The sequence below is a fragment of the Argiope bruennichi genome, chromosome X2, assembly GCF_947563725.1.
Source record: "Argiope bruennichi chromosome X2, qqArgBrue1.1, whole genome shotgun sequence".
NCBI classification, from domain to species: Eukaryota; Metazoa; Arthropoda; class Arachnida; order Araneae; family Araneidae; genus Argiope; species Argiope bruennichi.
This window is the reverse complement of record NC_079163.1, coordinates 125,096,767-125,114,911: the sequence shown is the minus strand read 5'-3', so window position 1 is coordinate 125,114,911 and position 18,145 is coordinate 125,096,767. Positions and strand designations below refer to the sequence as shown.

At 29.2% G+C, this 18,145-nt stretch overlaps 2 protein-coding genes across 2 annotated transcripts in view; one reads left to right on the top strand and one right to left on the bottom strand.

The window, feature by feature from the left end:
• LOC129960143 (potassium channel subfamily K member 1-like) overlaps window positions 1-10,593 on the top strand; it is a 59,623-nt gene extending 49,030 nt beyond the window's left edge. The window contains exon 5 of the mRNA XM_056073320.1: window positions 715-10,593. Coding sequence (XP_055929295.1) covers window positions 715-962 — 248 coding nt within the window. The 3' untranslated portion in view covers window positions 963-10,593. The remainder of the gene's footprint in view (window positions 1-714) is intronic.
• Window positions 10,594-12,679: 2,086 nt separating this feature from the next.
• The window catches only part of LOC129960253 (allene oxide synthase-lipoxygenase protein-like), an 82,821-nt gene continuing 77,355 nt past the window's right edge, over window positions 12,680-18,145 (bottom strand). Inside the window, exons 13-15 of the mRNA XM_056073531.1 lie at window positions 17,652-17,831; window positions 16,247-16,410; window positions 12,680-13,237 (exon numbers count right to left, since the gene is read on the bottom strand). Of these exons, the coding sequence (XP_055929506.1) occupies window positions 13,123-13,237; window positions 16,247-16,410; window positions 17,652-17,831 (459 nt within the window). The 3' untranslated portion in view covers window positions 12,680-13,122. The remainder of the gene's footprint in view (window positions 13,238-16,246; window positions 16,411-17,651; window positions 17,832-18,145) is intronic.

Genomic DNA, 18,145 nt, shown 5'->3' with positions numbered 1-18,145 from the left:
TTAAAACTGAAAAGAAGACATATGAGGTTTTTAAAATGCTAAACTCAAATTTGTTCTTACAATTTATAGAAATGAAATGTTTAATAATATTTTAAATGAAATATTTGAGTATTATGAATTATTCATATATATTATTTCTTAATTTAGGCCGTAATTGTTTAATAGTAATCTTAAAAGCGCAATATAACAGTTAAATGCAAGTTTTCCAGCGCATCATTTTTGCAAAATTGAACTTTTCCCATAAAGCTTTGATTTTTCTTGTTTCTGTTCTAACTTTCACATTGTAATTGAAATATTCATAACAACGCATTTTTCTACTCGCTGTAGGTAATAGTTTTATAAAATATTAATGCCACCGTTACAGGAAGGCTTTCGAGGAAAGCTTCCTTAATTACTTTAGAATGATGAATGAAATTATTGCGGTTAAATAATGCATTTTAATACGTTAAGGTTTTGTCGTTGCAAATAAATAAACAAAATATAATCATTGAGCTATATAAACCCAAGAATTAGAAAAACTGAAAATCAAAAATAGCGTAAACTGGCATAAGTAAAGAACTAGATAAAATCTAATAATTGAAACTGCTGTATGATTTCAAAAGGGAATTAACGTTAACGTTTGTATATTTATTTATATAAATTTTAATATTTTTTCTGATTCCTATTTATTAGGTTATTTCCTGTTTTTCCTGTTTTTTTATTTTTATTTATTAGGTTATTTATTGATCGGCTTGACCTTCATGATGCTCTTCTTGGCTGTGCTGTATGACATTCCTCAGCTGAATTTTGGTATGTTCTTTCTCTTGAAAAGCGATGGTACCTCAGATCCCGAGAAAATGCGTTTGCACCCTTCAACAGGATTATACGGGCCCAAGTACTCACAACATATCGATGAACCAACGATTCGACACGTCAAAGCAGTACCACATCCTCAATCTTCTTCCCCAGAAGACAACCCTTAGACGAAATTTTGGTGTGATGGGAAACATATCGTTTAATACGGTAGGAATCGACTCAAAATTGATGGCTTTTGGAAGAAAATTTTAGTTGACCTCACCTAAATCATTGTTCCCTTGAGGAATCCAGTATCTTACGACCAAATTTATCCAGACACGCTGGATTGACTACTTATTTTGGATGAACCAACTCAATGAGTGCCCACTTGTGTTCATTTAGGACCTAGTTTTAGGTCATAACATGTGCATTGCGTATGTAACTGTTCTTCCACTCCAAGTGCAACTTCTACAAGAGAAACGAAAATTCCCCTAAAAGCCCAAAAGTTGATTCTTTTTCACCATCATGGGCAACGAAAAATTAAAGACGAATTGAAAACACCGTTATCGATTTACTGGAATAATCAAAAAATGATCTCATCAATCAATTTCGGTATTACCTCCTAATCAAATATTTATTGGGGAATATGTATTCAGGGTCTTGGGGATGTCTGGATATCGCTACTCTACTTACTTATGGTACTTAACGTAAATGAAACGCTTCTTTTTCAACAATGAAAAGCGGAAAATGAGGTTATAAAATTTTAGTTTAAATAAATCTTAATAAATAATAAAATTATAGATTTTAAATATAGAAATTATGTTTAAAAACAAATTGCAATTTTCTATATTATATTTTAAACAATTGTGCTGCAACGATGGAAATTTAGAAATAAGTTTAAAATTCAAATGGATATAATTAAATATATAAATTTCATCCGAAATGAATCATATAATAAATCGAATCGTGTAAAGTGGAAAAGTACAAGACATTTAATTAAAATTCTCATTAATTATTAAATTAATAATTTAATTAAGACTCGCAGATTTTCTAAAAAATATTCATCCCTCATCGTGAGCATTATAGTTTTCATAATAATATTCTTCTAGAACCATATTCTTCTTTTTACAGAAACTGGAAAGTTGCTGCCATCAGGTCACATATTATCTCATCTTGCAGCACGTGCTCAGTAATTTACAACACTTTCTATGAACGTAGCACTTTAATAATAACCTGATGAATAACAACTATTCTTTATTGTTAGGCACTTTTAAGGAATATATTTAAATGAAAGCATTAATTCGCGCTAATACGAGTAAGATAATTAGAAAGGATTCTGATGAATGACATCTGGCAATCACCGAAACTTCTAGGCTATGTCGTGCTCATAAATGGTGAGAATAGAAATATCAAAAACTTGTTAGAAGTTTGACAAGGTTGTATAGTAATGATTGCAAAACTTTTTAATCAGGATATCTTGCAAGTTTATATATAGGTGTCAACTTGGTCATGTTAATGATTTATGGGCGGCTGATATCCAATTAAAAATTAATCCTACTTCATTGATGCCATCAGCATTTTCTTTCAGCTCTCAAAGACCCCGGATGAAGTCACTGCTTGATACCATTCTCCTGTTATCAAACACTTTTCAGGAAGAAGATTTATCGAAGTAGGCATATTAAAAATGGATTTTAATTGCTGAAACTGCAAACAAGGTCGGATATGTTGGTCCGTTCTGTTTCGAGCTTTAGCCAGAGTGAATGCTAATTGAAGATATTTGAAAATTATGTGAAGACTAATTTTGTGGTAATCCTTTTGAATCTCCTAGTTCAACTGTCAGCAGAATGCTATAAATGAATTAGATGATGTGTATGTTGTTTGATGTCCTTCTTGTACCTTCTTCTTAACCCCAAAAACCTATTGCATATCGTCCTTTTTCCTAGAATTTCAATGTCAACCTTATACCAACATCCTTAAAATACTAAGGAAATTTAATGAATTGAACTGTTGTCGTTTCAATTCAGATTCTCTATAATAGTTGATGTTATTTGGACATGTGAAAGTTTATGGTCGTTTGAATGGAATAGGATTTTATGATCTAGTTATTATTTATCATAATTTGCTGTGCAAAACATCATTGAGTGTATTTATATATGCAAAATATTATATCCTACTTCATAATGTAAGACACTTTACAAATAATAAATGTGCAATAAATAATTAGCACATCGAAGGTAGATAAATCTACATTTTAAATAGTTAGAGTTAAAATATATATTTTTTTCTCATCAGATTAACTGTCTTGAAGAATTTATAGTCTGTTTTTTTCTATAACAGTAAAAGCGTCTATAAAAAGAACGCTATGATCTCAAAATAAGTAAAATAAGTATTTCATGAAATTGGTTTTTCTATCGCGTGAAAAAAGCATATTTTTCATTTATGCAAAGTCTTCTGAATATACAATAAACAAGTATTAATATTGCTGCATACTCTATTAAATTTTGTTATAGCTTAAGGAAATGAATAATTATATCGAGATATAAATTTAAACCCATGCAGCTTAGTTTATTTTATAGAAAAATAAAATTACTTTCGAATGAAAGTAAATTATGCTGAAAATGTTCCTGCTTTCAGACATCATCGAATTTTAAAATTTGCTTATCTTGTTGCAAGTTGATTTTAGTAAATTTTATAAGATCTTCAAGATCATTGTTATAATATTTTGTATGCTTTGTAAATTATTCTTCTGAATAATTATACATTTTGGATCTTTTCTTTAATTTTCAGACTATATCAGTTTTTCAGGCACTAAACAATAATCTGAGAAATATTGATATATTTTATGGCATACACAGCTATTTATAGAGGTAAAAATAAACTAATGATAAACTTTATGTAAATGTTTTCAAATTATAAAAAATATTTTTATGCTGCCGAAATGAGTAAGCTTGGGTAAAATAAAAACTCAAAATGCAAAGTGATAGTGCTGCAATTTTAAAAACATATGTATTTTGCAATGGCGTGGCGAGGATGAATGACTTTCAGACGCAATACTTATCTTTCCCAAACGTCAAATTTGTGGTCTCCTAGCTTTAAACACGAAATCAGTGGCAACTCGCCAAATAAAAAAGTTAGCAATGATGCAAAAAATATCTATTAAGCAATGGCAATTAAAAAAAACTGCTTTACCCATTAATAGCCTAATACTTTTAATTTCAAAGCCAGATATGACGTTTGTTACATTCCAAAAATATTAAATAGCCAGTATATGATATAAGTTCCTTGTAATTTTGTCATAAAAGATTATGAATGTTGATTGAGCAGAACCTCCCTCTCACCACTGACACTTCAATCTGATAATACTCGCCCCAAAATTAATATCAAATAAAATATGCAATAAATTATTTGCATCGTTTCATTGCTTTTAATAAAATTAATAATCATTGATATCTTTTGATAAAAGTTATCATTTGAGAAAATTATCCTCTAACATAAGAAAATAAATATTCAATAAACCAAAAGTGTTTCTAACCAGACAGCAAAAATCGAAAGTGGCCAATGAGAAAGAGAGGATTGAGAGAACGAATTTTAGATGGGAATGAAAAGAAAGAGGAAATCAGCTTATTGTGCTCCAAGGCTGGGCTGGTCTGAGGGCAACTTTAGTGCTTCTAAACTCAAAGGGAGAAAAGATTGCTTTTAGTCCCCAAATTAATCAATCAATTGTGACGAGCCACGAACTGCGTTTCTCTTACTTGCTGTTTCATTTTTCGTCTTCTATTCACGTTTTTATTGTCCTTTTTCCACTTTCTTTCATCATGGAACTCTCAGAGGGAAGAGGTAAACAAAGTAGAAGAAAATAATTGCAGGGAATGTTGCAACTCTGCACCCTATTTGGATAAGTTGCTACTGTACAGGATACAACAAAAAAAAATCATCGTTATGTTCCTCTCTCTAAAAGTTCTGGCAGAGGTAATCAGTTATAATTAATACCCTTATCCACTCCTCGCTACGTCACTGATATAAACTTCGTGTTTATTTTTGCTTCAAAATAAATAAAATATCATATCATTGTTGCACTTTACTAATAAAGTAATATTATGTGCTTTCCTTAGCTTGCTTATTAAGTACGGATGTTAGAAGAAAATTTTTGAAGAACTTATAAAATGGCAGAATTTATAAGTGTTATTGAAAATATAGAATATGATTATCTGTGTTTTATATGTGGTTGGAAAAAAAGAAATACTTTATAAAAAAAACTTTTAAAGCTAATCACTGTATCTACCGATAGAATTTCCTATAAGGAAATCTAAGCTCATCTAGATAGTATTTAATGTGAATTTTCTCGGTATTTAAAACATTTAAAAAAATAATTTTAGTTTACACCGAATCTAAATATGTGACTCGCTTTGTTATTTATACCAATCTATGAAAATAAAAATTTTTAGAGGCAAATAATTTAAAAGCTCCTTTAAAAAGTGGATTGTTTTTTAAATTCAATTTAAGAAAAATTTCAGGAAAAGCATTTCTTCGGACTAATTAATTAAACTACATTAAGTTATATCTTATAGTAACTACGTTAAACTGAAGAACAGTTCTGGTGTTTCCTTCTACAAATTAAACAAAGAGAAACTTATTTGCCTCATTAGACGGAATGGTTGCATGACAATTGATTAAAAAAATAATCAGATACTCTCAGAGAGCCCTTGATACTGAATGCCTATCACGAAAAAAAAATCAAACTAGGAATTGTAAGACATTTCAAACTGTGCTGCATTTAGTAATTTTGCATTTGTAAAACACTTTCTTAATAGATATGTTTTTAAAAGGTGATTATTTTTATTCATTTTTTTCACAGTTTTACGATCAAACATCATTTAACTTTTGGTCATCAGCTTTTGGTTCAAAAATTAAGTAGAATTTTAAAATTGCGGTTAATTTACTAGAAATTTCTGCGTTACCAGTTTGAAAATATTTATCTACTCTGAGCCCTTCTAAGCGTCTTTCATGTTAAAATGAAGAATCTAGAACCTTTTACACTTATACACCGACCCTCTTGAATCAGCCATTGTGATTTGGCAAAGTGATCAGATTCTGTGATTCTCTGAGACACTACAGAATTTTGATTCTCTGTTCTGACTTAAAATGGGATTTATTGAGTTACATGTCTCTCTAGTCATACTTTTCATTTATCATTCATTTATTTTTATTAAATAGTTGATATAAATAATTGACTATTTGTATGAGGAAATTGGGAATTTGGGACACAGTGTTATTTTATATTGTAACCATAAGACGTAAACCTGAATATGATCCATATGGATGAATGAGCCTGAAAGAGGAATAATAAGAAAAACAGCATTTTATTTTAATTTTATTTTTTAAAATAATTAATTATACTAAAAAATGATTCACGGGTTCATTGCCTTGCAAATTATTGAAGAGTTTTCAAATCTTAGAATAAGAAAGAAACGTTTTAGATCTTTGATGTCTGAAAAAGATTTCGACAGCGCCTTATTTAAGAAAAAAAGGGGAACTTTTATCTGCAAAGTTTTGTCATCGCTTATAATAGAATGCACGATCGCCTTTTATTTCATCAGATATTCAAATGCATCCGTGGATTCTACCGTTACGGTCGTAATATATCTCAGATCATTAGAATTCATTCCAACCCTTCGATTCTATTTAAAAGACACCTTTAGTTTTAGTGAAAATTCAGGTAACCGATGTAGGGTTTTTAACAATTTTTTACTATATAAGATCTCTATACAAGATTTTTATCTGATATGAAATTACCGGTTTCTCTGTTTTCAAATGAGACGCCCTTAACATTCCAAAATTCGGCTAGTGTGGTTTCTGATGCGAAGGTATCGCTGCACTTTTTCGCACCATTCGTTTTCTTAAACCACATGAATTATCGATCCTTAATGGTCTTTGTACAGAAGTCAAACCTTTTAATGGATGACTCGTCGCGTTTTGAGGAGAGTTTATGAACCTGAAATATTTGCCCATTCGTCGCAAAAAGTTTTTAAATTATAAATGAAATTGAGATAAAATCCCCGATAGTTATTACTCTATCCAACATAAAACTCGTCCAGGTATGAATTTTGAAGAAAAATTTTTATTGCCATGTTTACTATTAAGAATCAACTGCAACTAAAGCAAGCAATGTATTAAAGTTAGAAAATATGTATTGCTTCACATAAATCGAAAACGGTGAAGTGCCAAAATACATTATCGTATTTTTATCATAGACTATTGATATAAAAATACACGAATATTATGTTGGAGGTTAACAAAATTTTAAAATAATCATTGACGAGGGGCACGCTCTTCAGACATTGAATGTTGATTTTAATTGAAGATTTTAGATAATATTTATAGAATTAGAAACAAATATAGAAATATGGAATCTAGCTAACTGAAGGTGATGAGTTTTTTTTAATTTTAAATCAAATACTTTACCAACAAATATTATTGAAAAGATGATACATACAGGTAACCCTCGTATAACACAATTGTTATCGTACCTAAAAGAAACCCATATTATACGAATTCGTTCCATGCAAAGTAAAGAAGTAGGGCTCTAAAAATTAATACTCTACTTGTTAGTTTCCCTAAAAAAGCCATTTTATGCGAGTTCGTTCTTTACGAAAAAAAGAAATAGTATAAAAAAAGGAGGAAGAATCATGAAATTCATATATATTATTTCTAGAACTAAGCGGAAAAGGCCAAATTTGCATTACATTGACAAATTTATAATATTGTTATAATACGATATTCAGAGGTTACCGCTTTTTGTACAGCTATCAATCCAGGTACTAAGGGCTTTTCGATCTCATGAGTTGTTATGTTGTTGAGTCCAACTCATGAGTTGTATGAGTTTGGACAAGATGTCGTATTTATAGGGATATAACAACCAGCAGTATCGACAACTATAATTTTATGCTCCTTTCTCTCTATTGTCTGGATTATTGCTTCATAAAAATGCAAATTCTTAACTGCGGCATTTATGAATCTCTTTCCACATCTAGTCAACAAGTGTAACCATTACTTTTTATTCAGGTGAAATGAAATACTAGTTAAAAGTTATTTTTTTATTTTCGTTTGGCATATATTAGGATCTATTTAAAATTTTAAAGATAAAGATTTTGAATTCCAATTTGATGCATCTATGCTCAAATGACAAAATATTCTTCGCTATCTCGTAGATATTTCTAAATCGAAATAATTTTTCATGCTAGCATTTACGAATTATTCGGAAATTTCCTTCAATTCAAATGTGACTTTTTGGTTTTTAAATACGTTCCATATTATTCGAATTCCGGAATTACGAATGGGACTCCTTTCATTTTTAATTCCTTATAGCTGAATTAATTGCACAACAACTTTTTAATTGTATTTTTAGTTCATTAGATAAGTTTTGGTGTAAAATAACTACAGGAAAGAGGAAAATAGTTCTTTAATTAATTAAAATAATATCATTTAATGGATAATTCTAGAATTTTAATTTATACCTTCATCTACCATTTATTGCTACAGTTGGAACTACACTTCTGTGCCTTACTGAGTAGGTAAAGCGCTGTATGAAAGTATTCACGCAACACTGAAATATCGTGCAAGTATCAAATTTTTATATTACTTGCTATTTCTATATTTCTCCAATTTTAAGAGATTCTGGTGAGTTTTAAGAGTTTTATTTGCTTTCTTTGTTGGTCGATGATTTCTCAATTTTTGAAATTGGGTTAGCGTGGCAGCATGCTGCCAGAGGGATTTTCTCAGTTCTAGAAATATGTTAAAGCGAATTCGCATACACAAGCATCTTGTTCCAAAATTTCAAATAGAATTTCTCTTATTTTTAAAATCTTATATATTATTTGCAGTTCGATGATTTCTGCAGATTTGAAAATGATTTTAACGGGTTCTTAAAAGTTGTAATTGAGTTCTATGTTCTTCGAAAATATCTGTACTTTTCTAACCTTGTGATGTTTTGTTGCAAGATATACTCCCATGGTTATCAAATTATATTAGAGCGCGATCATGTATAAAAATTTCCGTGTTATATTGGGGTTACTAATATTTGAAAGATACCAAAAATAATTAAACATAATCTGTATTCATATAGATGACTATAACAATAATATCCATTGCAGATTGTATTACAGCAATATTGCCTAAATAGAATTCAATTCTTTAAAATTTCTATGCTCGGTATCATAAACTCCTTCGAGATTATTTCTTCAATACTTTTTGCACAGTTTTACTGCCGATGAATTTTTACTTATAAAGTGACTGAGTTTTACAAAAGCAATTTGTTCAAAAGAACTGTTATTTAGCCTTACGGAGCAATATGAAGCCTTATGAAAATTTAAATAGCTACATGTTGAAATAGCATTGCTCGTTCAGTTTGGAAATATTTTCCTCATTAGCTCTTTTCATACATTATTAATTCTCCGTTAATCGCAGTTCTTGGTTAGATTTAAGATTACAGTACGGTTTCGCTACTACACTCGGGGAACGTTCGCCAATCGTTAAAATGCTTGTCAAACGGACACCACTTTGGCAAATTACCTGGGTTTTTCTTAAATACCCAAAATTTCACTTGAAAACAAAAAATATTTTGCTGCATACCTATAGAATTTGAAAATATCTGAATTTCTGTATTTGGCGATTCAATGAGTTCGGCATGTTTTATTTATGCGACTATATTGTTATTCGTATTTGTATTATTACTGCGACTAACGGAGATTTAAATGCATAAGGCATCTGAAACTTTAAGAATTTCTATTTATCAGATTACGGATTATTTAATCAGATTATTTATTTTTAATTTATGTGTCCCAGAAATTATATATCATCAAAATTGTCTTAGTCCTCTGTAAAAAGTAATATAAAACAATTTATGCTATTCAATTAGTTAAATTTGTTTAAGCCAGAGACAGTCACATTTTTAAAATGCAAATGTGCCGTTTTGTTCAATGAATGTGTTACAGTCATAGAACTTTAGAAATGCATGAATAATTCGAATTTCTATATGTGTATTAGTTATTTCAAAAATTTTTTTCATCTATGTATGACTTAGACGAAATATGAGAAAATGGTTCTTGAGATTTGATGGATTTTTCTCTAGATGGTGTTTATTGACTCATAAAAATAGCAAGCTGGGACAAATATTCACGGAAGACAAAATTTATGAATAAAAAAAATATTTTGTAATTTTTGACAAAGTGAAACAAAATGACTTTTCATCAGTCAAGTGCTTGAAATAAACATAACACAACTATCAAAATTTTTATGAGATGAATTGTCTCATTTCTATTGAAGATAACGTTTCATTGTGAAACTTGTTATATTTTCATCATCATATTGAAATTAAATGCTAGAAATTGAAATCCTTAATCCAAATAAAATATCTAACATATTATGGTAACGGAATATTCTTTGAAATATTCTCACGATATTTGTCCCATCCTGTAAAAATAATATTTTCCATTCATAAGGGATAAAAGGAAATGTGTTTGATAATATTTTGTAAACTAGTTTCAAATGTTATATATACATATATATATATATATATATATACACTGAATGTCTTTCTATTCTCACTGTCATCAACAACATGTTATATTAAGATATGCTGCTGCATTTAAAGGAATACTGTGCTTTCATGTATATTTAAATATTTTCTTGATCATTTTTTATGTTTCAGTGTTCTCTGTGTAAAACACTTTTCCTGTGGAAAAATTCATGAAAATGTGATCCAAGATTATTGTAAAGTATCGAATGTAAAGATCGCATCTATGTTTTAAATATAATAAATTATTGAAGATGTTGAAAATTAACCTCTTTTTTCCTGCTGCTTTCCTTTTTTATTAATAAATCAGCGACTTTCTAGTAATTTCGGGTTAAAAAGGTTTAATGTAAAAATTTTTCATGGAAGACATAATTCTTGTAAGATATTGAATAAATATATATATAATTTCATTTTAAAAATTTGGTTTGATTTTAATGTTTAGGTTCAGGGACTTATGAGAATTTATTTAATTTAATATCGAGATGTGTATCTGGCAAAAAATAATGATTAAAAAAAATTACAATAAAATTCAAGAGTAGTCAGTCATACCAAAATTAATCTGTTTTACTAGGAACATATAAGTGGAAACGTCATATCTGCTTACTAGAGGATGTTGTTTGACCTAAAATGAGTTCAGTTGTGCAACTATTAAGAGATGGCAAATAGGCATTTAATGAGCGATATAGCTCATAGATACTAGCGAATAGTGTTTATTTTGTATTGCCAAAGATTTTCGAGTAGACACTTGTTCCATTATTAATTGCTTGGGAATTAGATAATTTATAATTAACAACTGCACTGAGTATTGACAGCGCTTATTCTACACTAAGCTCCAAATTCTACATTCTGTGTTCTGTACCACGGTGTTTAAATCATGATCCATAAATTCAGTATGCATTAGCACCGTCGGTTATCGGTCGGTACACCGTCGGTTATCAGTGGTAGAAATATTCCAAAGATTCCTCTACCAGTTAAAACTATAATCAGTCATCGCGGTTTCTCTGATAAATTTAAATCGTTTAAAACTGATCTTTGATAATTAAGTTTTGAAGGATTTTCTTAATACAAAAATATTACCAAATAATTTTTTTCTGCTCCTGAGTACTATGCCATAACCAAAGACAGAGTATACAGAATCTGATGGCAGTGACATTCGGCTTCGTAAATTGTGGTGATTGCTCTGAATATAGGTAATACTCATAATTTGGAATCAAAGCCAAATCACAATGATTACAAATGCGTTGTGTAGCTTATTCTTCAAAATTCTACAGAATGATGTTGGAGCTCCATAGATTCAATGCATTCTCTTAAAACCGACATGAAGAGATATCAAGTCAAATTTTCAATAACTAGAAGATTCGAAAGCGTTATCAATCATTTAAAAATTTGAAGCAGGATTACCAGCGGTTCCAAAAATCAAATTCGGAAGCATCCTCTACCACCTAAAAAGTTGAAATTCTGCATTCATCATCGGTTTCTATAACAATTTTGAGTCATTCAAAATTTATTCTCATTCCAAAAAAATTTCTAAATACAAAATTATTTATAGTTTCTTTTACAAATTTTAAATCTATTTCAGTCTTTTGTGTCATAACCTTCGACTGACCTCATGGCACAAGCATTCACCTTTGTAAATTGCCTTAACTTTCCTAAATATGGGCTTCTTAAAGTATAGCATTTTTTCCTTACATCAAGCTATCTAAAAATATAGGGTTTTTTTGCCATGAAAACTTTAATAATACGTACTTTTGCCAGATTTTTCGATATAGACAATAAAAAGAAAATTCACGGAAACAATCTTGTAAATATATTTTAAATTGTGTTAAAAGTTGTCATTAATTATTTATTAATGCTCCATTTACGTATCTTCGGTTTCTTTGAAAATGTATACTTAGGGTTGAAAAAAATTTCAACCAAACATGTAGTATCGAAACTATTTTGAATTTGAAAAGTAAACATGTGCGGAAAAAATATTTAAAAAGTCTTGATTTAAAGGCTCATTAGAGAAAAACACTCAATACAGCTTGTGCTTATATACTTTTTAAAGAAAATAAATGAAATTGGAAAACTTAAGTATACAAAATGAATGAAACATTTTTTAAACAAAAATCGATTATGTCTATTATGTCAAAAATTTTGTCTATTAGGGGAACATGAAGATATTTCCATCAGTTTTTTTCTTTCTTCATTTCTTTTTATATTCTAATTGTTATGAACAAACGGATCGATATATGTTAGAGCGTTGAATTTGTGCAAGGGAAAAAGATGAATTTTAGATTTTATTCATTTGTCCGAATGCAATTATTTCGGAAGAAATGAACATTAAGCCAAACCTTGAAATGTATATAAAACTTTATTTAAACTGATGGATAAAATGCAATGACTTAAGCACTATGCAATCAAATTGAATGGGTTATGAAATGGTTTCGCTTTTTCTACATAATGATTGAAATGATGAAAATTCAGATTACAGACTTCAAATTCTGCTCTTACGGAACATTTACAACTTTCCTACATAACATAAAGACTCTTGAGCAAATGATAACTGCATATATTACCATGAATGCAATGTTCCAAATGATATAAAGGGGACTGATGTTGATATGAAACTAATCATATCCATCTATTCATGTCTTGATCAATCCTACATTGCGATGGTCTGGCATGGTTCCAGTTCTTAAAGCTCTTTGAATTAATACTTCATGCAATGCTAATCCTGATTTTAATTCGACTTCAGCAAATTCTTTGTCCAATTTTGAGGAATACTGAGATTCGCTTCAAATACTGATAGCATTGGGAATGAACTCGGGATCTAGCCATTCATATGTGAAAGCTTGGGATCTGTTGCGAAGTTTGATTTGACGGCTAATTTGCGCTAGTTCCTCTCGAAATCTGAAATACAAATAATGAAAAAATAAAATTACAGAACTTTTAGATATATTTTTGAAATAAAAATTTAGGAATACTCTTACATATCTAAAGCTAAATAAGATTTAGAATGTTCGTCTATCGTCACAGTAATGTCAAAATGCCGAATATCAACTTTAACAAATAATTTTTTATTGAAGCAAGACATCTGTTTTGGTAATTTACTTTTGTTCTCAAATTGTATTTGATCAGTATATAGAAATTTAAGTTATAGAACAAAAGCAAAATGTCATACGTTTCTAGCGGTTTCAAATGTTTCTTCAAAATGTCATATGTGGTGTAAGTGAGGTCTTATACATTAATCATTTTATATAACAGCGACTATATCTGTTTTATCACTATTTACGCTTTAAAGAATAAAAAAGTAAGCAATCATATATCTATCTCCTATTCTTATTGCACAAATTTTCGTAATATTTCCACATTGTTTAGCGCAATGTTTAAATGTAAAAATCATTTTAAACGATCCATGCAAAAAATTTTAGAGGTATAATAACTAAGACAAATTGATTCAGTTTTTATGCACAAAATTCTTAGGATAAACTTTAAGCTTTGGCATAGCCCACTACAACAAACATTTTTCAATATAAGAATATTTATGTCATATCGCGTCACTTGACACAGAATGAAACGAAAATTATTCAGGGCAGCTTCATTTAAAAGTACTTTTTTACAACGATGTTTACAACAATTAATCAAAATTTCGCACTCCAACAGTAAAATACATTTAAAACGTCAATGGAGCAAATGCAATGAAGTTACAAACATACCAAATATTCTTACACACTAGCAACTACAACGGATACTCGAGCTACAAAGTTTTCAATTGAATCCATTAAAAAATCCATAAATGCGCACAATATGTGTATTAGTGCTGGGGGATGCAATTATGAGTAATTAATGTAAGAATTGCTGTAAGAAACACTTTTAAATGATACTGCATGTATTTATTTTTCTTTTATATGCATTTCTTGCATTTGTGCTTGTCCGCATAAAATGCCCTCATACTTTCCTAAACAAAAATACTTCTTGTAGTATGATCTACCATATTTTAAATTTTGTCCCATGCATTTCTAAACACATTGTATACTCGACATGTTCAAAATGCTTGTACGAATTGGCATTTCAATATAATACTCTTAATTCTTCCTTTACAAAGCACCTACGTTTTGCCTATTTTTAAGAAAAAGACTTTTGACAATATTTTTCTTTATTAAGTTTTTTTTCTTTGGGTTTTTCAAAAGTTCAGTTCAACTGTTAGTGAAAATCATACATACTGTGGAGAAATTTAATATTCTGAAGCAGTATGGAAGAAAAATTGCTTATTAATGTATTTACTTGCATTCAAATTTAAACAACACATTTCGAATCTAAAATTGCTTCAGGAATTGGATGACACACAAAACTTTAACACTTTAGAACACTAATTAAGTCATTCTTACACTCATTTCTTACGTCGAAAACTCCTTTCAAAATGTAAATCATGAATAATATTCATAAATTCGATAAAAAAAGTAATACCATAGCATAAATAATGAAAAAATTATGATCCGTAGGATTTTAATTAATGCAGTATTAGTCATAAGAATGAAAGGTTTCACTGGATGATTTACAGAAATTATTTACTTCCACATAGGTTTTACTGCTGGTAGAAAAATAAAACTGTTGAAAAGCTGGTTTTCTCATAAACGCCTACGTTAAATCAGTGCCAGAAAAACTCAGCATAATTTCTTCTTGACAGCATCTTTTAACTGACCAAATTCCGACCTTTGCTTCGAAGGCAATAAAAAAAGGTAAAAATATTCTCTCGAGAGGATGTAAATTTTATTAATTTCCATAAAATGTTATCTTTGAGCAGTTTAAGCTAATTATTCAATCGTTGACATGTTTAGATTATGTTGCCCATGAGCTTAAGATTCTCTTCAGTTAATGATTAATAGAATACTTTATTTCTAGATGTTTTCCTTTAATTAACGAGGCTAAAAGCATATCTGCCTTTACGGACCTATTTGGAACCTCTTACTTAAACAGCATTAGTTCCACGTCAAGTCAATTAACTTCAGTTCCGAAACTAAAACTCATTTACTGGATTTATGCTCACATTAAATAGAAAATTAAACTTGCGTTTAGAGTATAATAAAAGACAAATTAAAGTAAAATTTGTTGCAATTTTCTTTAATAGATTCAACTTAGGAGATTTACTGTATTAACACACAAAGAAATTTATATCAAATTTAGAAGATGAAACTCTGAGCAGTTGAAACATTTCGGATGATTGCGATTCTTAAATGAATCTCATGTGAATTACTGACATAATGTTTGCACAAACAGTATTTTTCCATTAATAATATTATTTTAAAGATAATTTTTTGGTGGAAAGTTTTCTGAATTCATCCCAAGGGTGAGAATGTTGATGTTTATGACTTTTTGCCCTTTAAAAACATCAACTACCGATTTTACTGCTAAAACGTTGCACACAAATTTGCAACTGGTATTTTTAATCGCAAAGGTGAAATACAAACACCTCTACTTTTAAAATGCTATTCATGGAATTTATATTCACTATTATTTAGTTTGACTTGTTTGTAAAAATGGAATTTTAAATCGATTTTTCACTCGTCTCCTAAGCTGCTAGAATTTTGAAATAATATGCTATCTGTCCCTTATTGACAATGCATTTAGTATTTTAACATTTTAAAAACTTAATCAATAATTAATTACTATTAGGATTAAATTGAATTTCGAATTCTGAATAGTGGTGTCACCTGATAGTGAGTTTGAGAAATAAACTCAAAACTAAACAGTATAAAATAATGAAATGTTTTTAAAAATCTGCTGTTTAGAAATAAATGTAAGTGTGCTTTTAAAAATTATTTTTAATGAAATTTATTTGAATTAATAGAATATAAATAGGATGATATGAGATTTTCTATCATGCAATGGTTTATAAAAAGGATAAAATAAATGACTTACTCTTCAGCCGCTTGTACACATGCTGGATGGAACATGAACTGTGATTCGAAGTCTCCTAATGACTTAGTCGCTCTCATACTCAGTAACTTAGTGATTACCATTATGTCTAGTGTTGTCTCTTTATTTGGAATACGGTTCAAGATATCACTGTCTGGCAAAGGAGACTATAAAAATGAAATCAGAAAATAATTATATTATAGATTAAAGAACATTTCTTTTGATTTCTTGAATACAAAAAAAAAAATGATTATAAATAGAACTCAACTAAATAAATGAACTAAATTGACAATTTTTGTCTCGTAAAAGGAAAAAAATATAATCGTGATAAGCCTTTTATTAATGTAATTTAATGTTTGATAAAGTAATAATAAATCTTCTTTACAGATTTTAATACGTATGGAAATAAAATTATTTCAATATTACAACTCAAATACTTCTCTTTTTAAAAAAACATTTATAAAATTGCTCAGTCTACAGAAACTTAAAACTGTATTAAAGGAAAATGGTGGGTTTTTATGTATGTGTTGAATATATTTGAAACATTTAAAATGTTTCGGATTATAATGTGTTTTCTAATTCCTCATGGGTTATTTTAAATTCTAAAAAATTAACCCTATGTTTGGCTCAGTGTGTTCTACATTTGGAACTTGTGTCAAAACCCTCATCATATACCTACTATTATTTAAATATTAAAAGCAACAACAAATAAAATAAATTTAAGCTATGTTTCTTTCAGTATGGTACATATCTTTATAGAATAAATCAACAATTTAAAAAAGGAAACGAATCGCAGATCTGCATTTAGGGAGAATTAAAAAAAAAGTTCCCATTTATTAATTTCTCTTAGCCAATTTTTAAATGAGATATTGGCTTGCTTACTGGTTTGCAGCTTATGTATTAGTTTTCCTTCACTCTTTACGGCTAAAGATAAGCTTTTACATAATAGTATGCATTTAGAGCTCTCTTTCTCTAGTGTGTGTGTGTGCGTGTCTGTGAGTGAGTGTGTGTGTGCGTGTCTGTGAGTGAGTGTGTGTGTACTTGACACACACACACTCACATAATGTATGACATAATAAAAATCACAAAAACATTTTCCTCATTTCAGTTGTTTGATTTTTTCTCATCTTCAGTTGTTAATTTTTAACATTTTTATTTCCCACGCATTTTAATATATTTTATTTGTAAAAAAACTGAAAAAAATTTTGAGATATATTTTATATATACAACAAGTCCTTTCACTAATGAAGTTTCTCTGCAAAGCGAACTATTATTGGCATTACATTCTAAGATATATATGATGCAAAAATTATGTATAATGAGCAGTATATAAAAACCATTTATTTTCATAGAATATTTTTATTTTTGTGCATTCTAATTAGTGGGTATCAACATTTGAATGCCTTACTTTGTCTTTAGGGGGTTCTCCATATAGTATTCCTGGGTAATTTGGCGGGAAAGCATATTCATCATATTGTTGAAAATTGGCCGCTGCATGTCCTAAACTGCAAGTACTGATTATGGACGTAATCGAGTCCACAACTTCTTCTGTGTTTGTGAATCGGTTGTTTTCTTCACCGGGAACGCCCTGAAACAATACATCTGATTATGGCATAGTTTGCTTCAGAGTTTATTCAACACATAGTTATGTATTAATAAAAATGAACTATTTATTAGTTATTTCTATTACTTTTATACCCTATTTTCAAAATTCTCTTTCAGGATTTTCCTAACAAAAAAGTCATTAGGGAAGTTATATGATCAATGAAATAAATAATAGGGTTGCATTATTTACTACAGAGTGAATAAAAGTCCAGATTATCTTTCGTAGAATGCAAGAGAAATTCACGAAAAAAAACTACATTATGATTTTTAAAATTTTGCCTTAAATGTAAAAGAGAT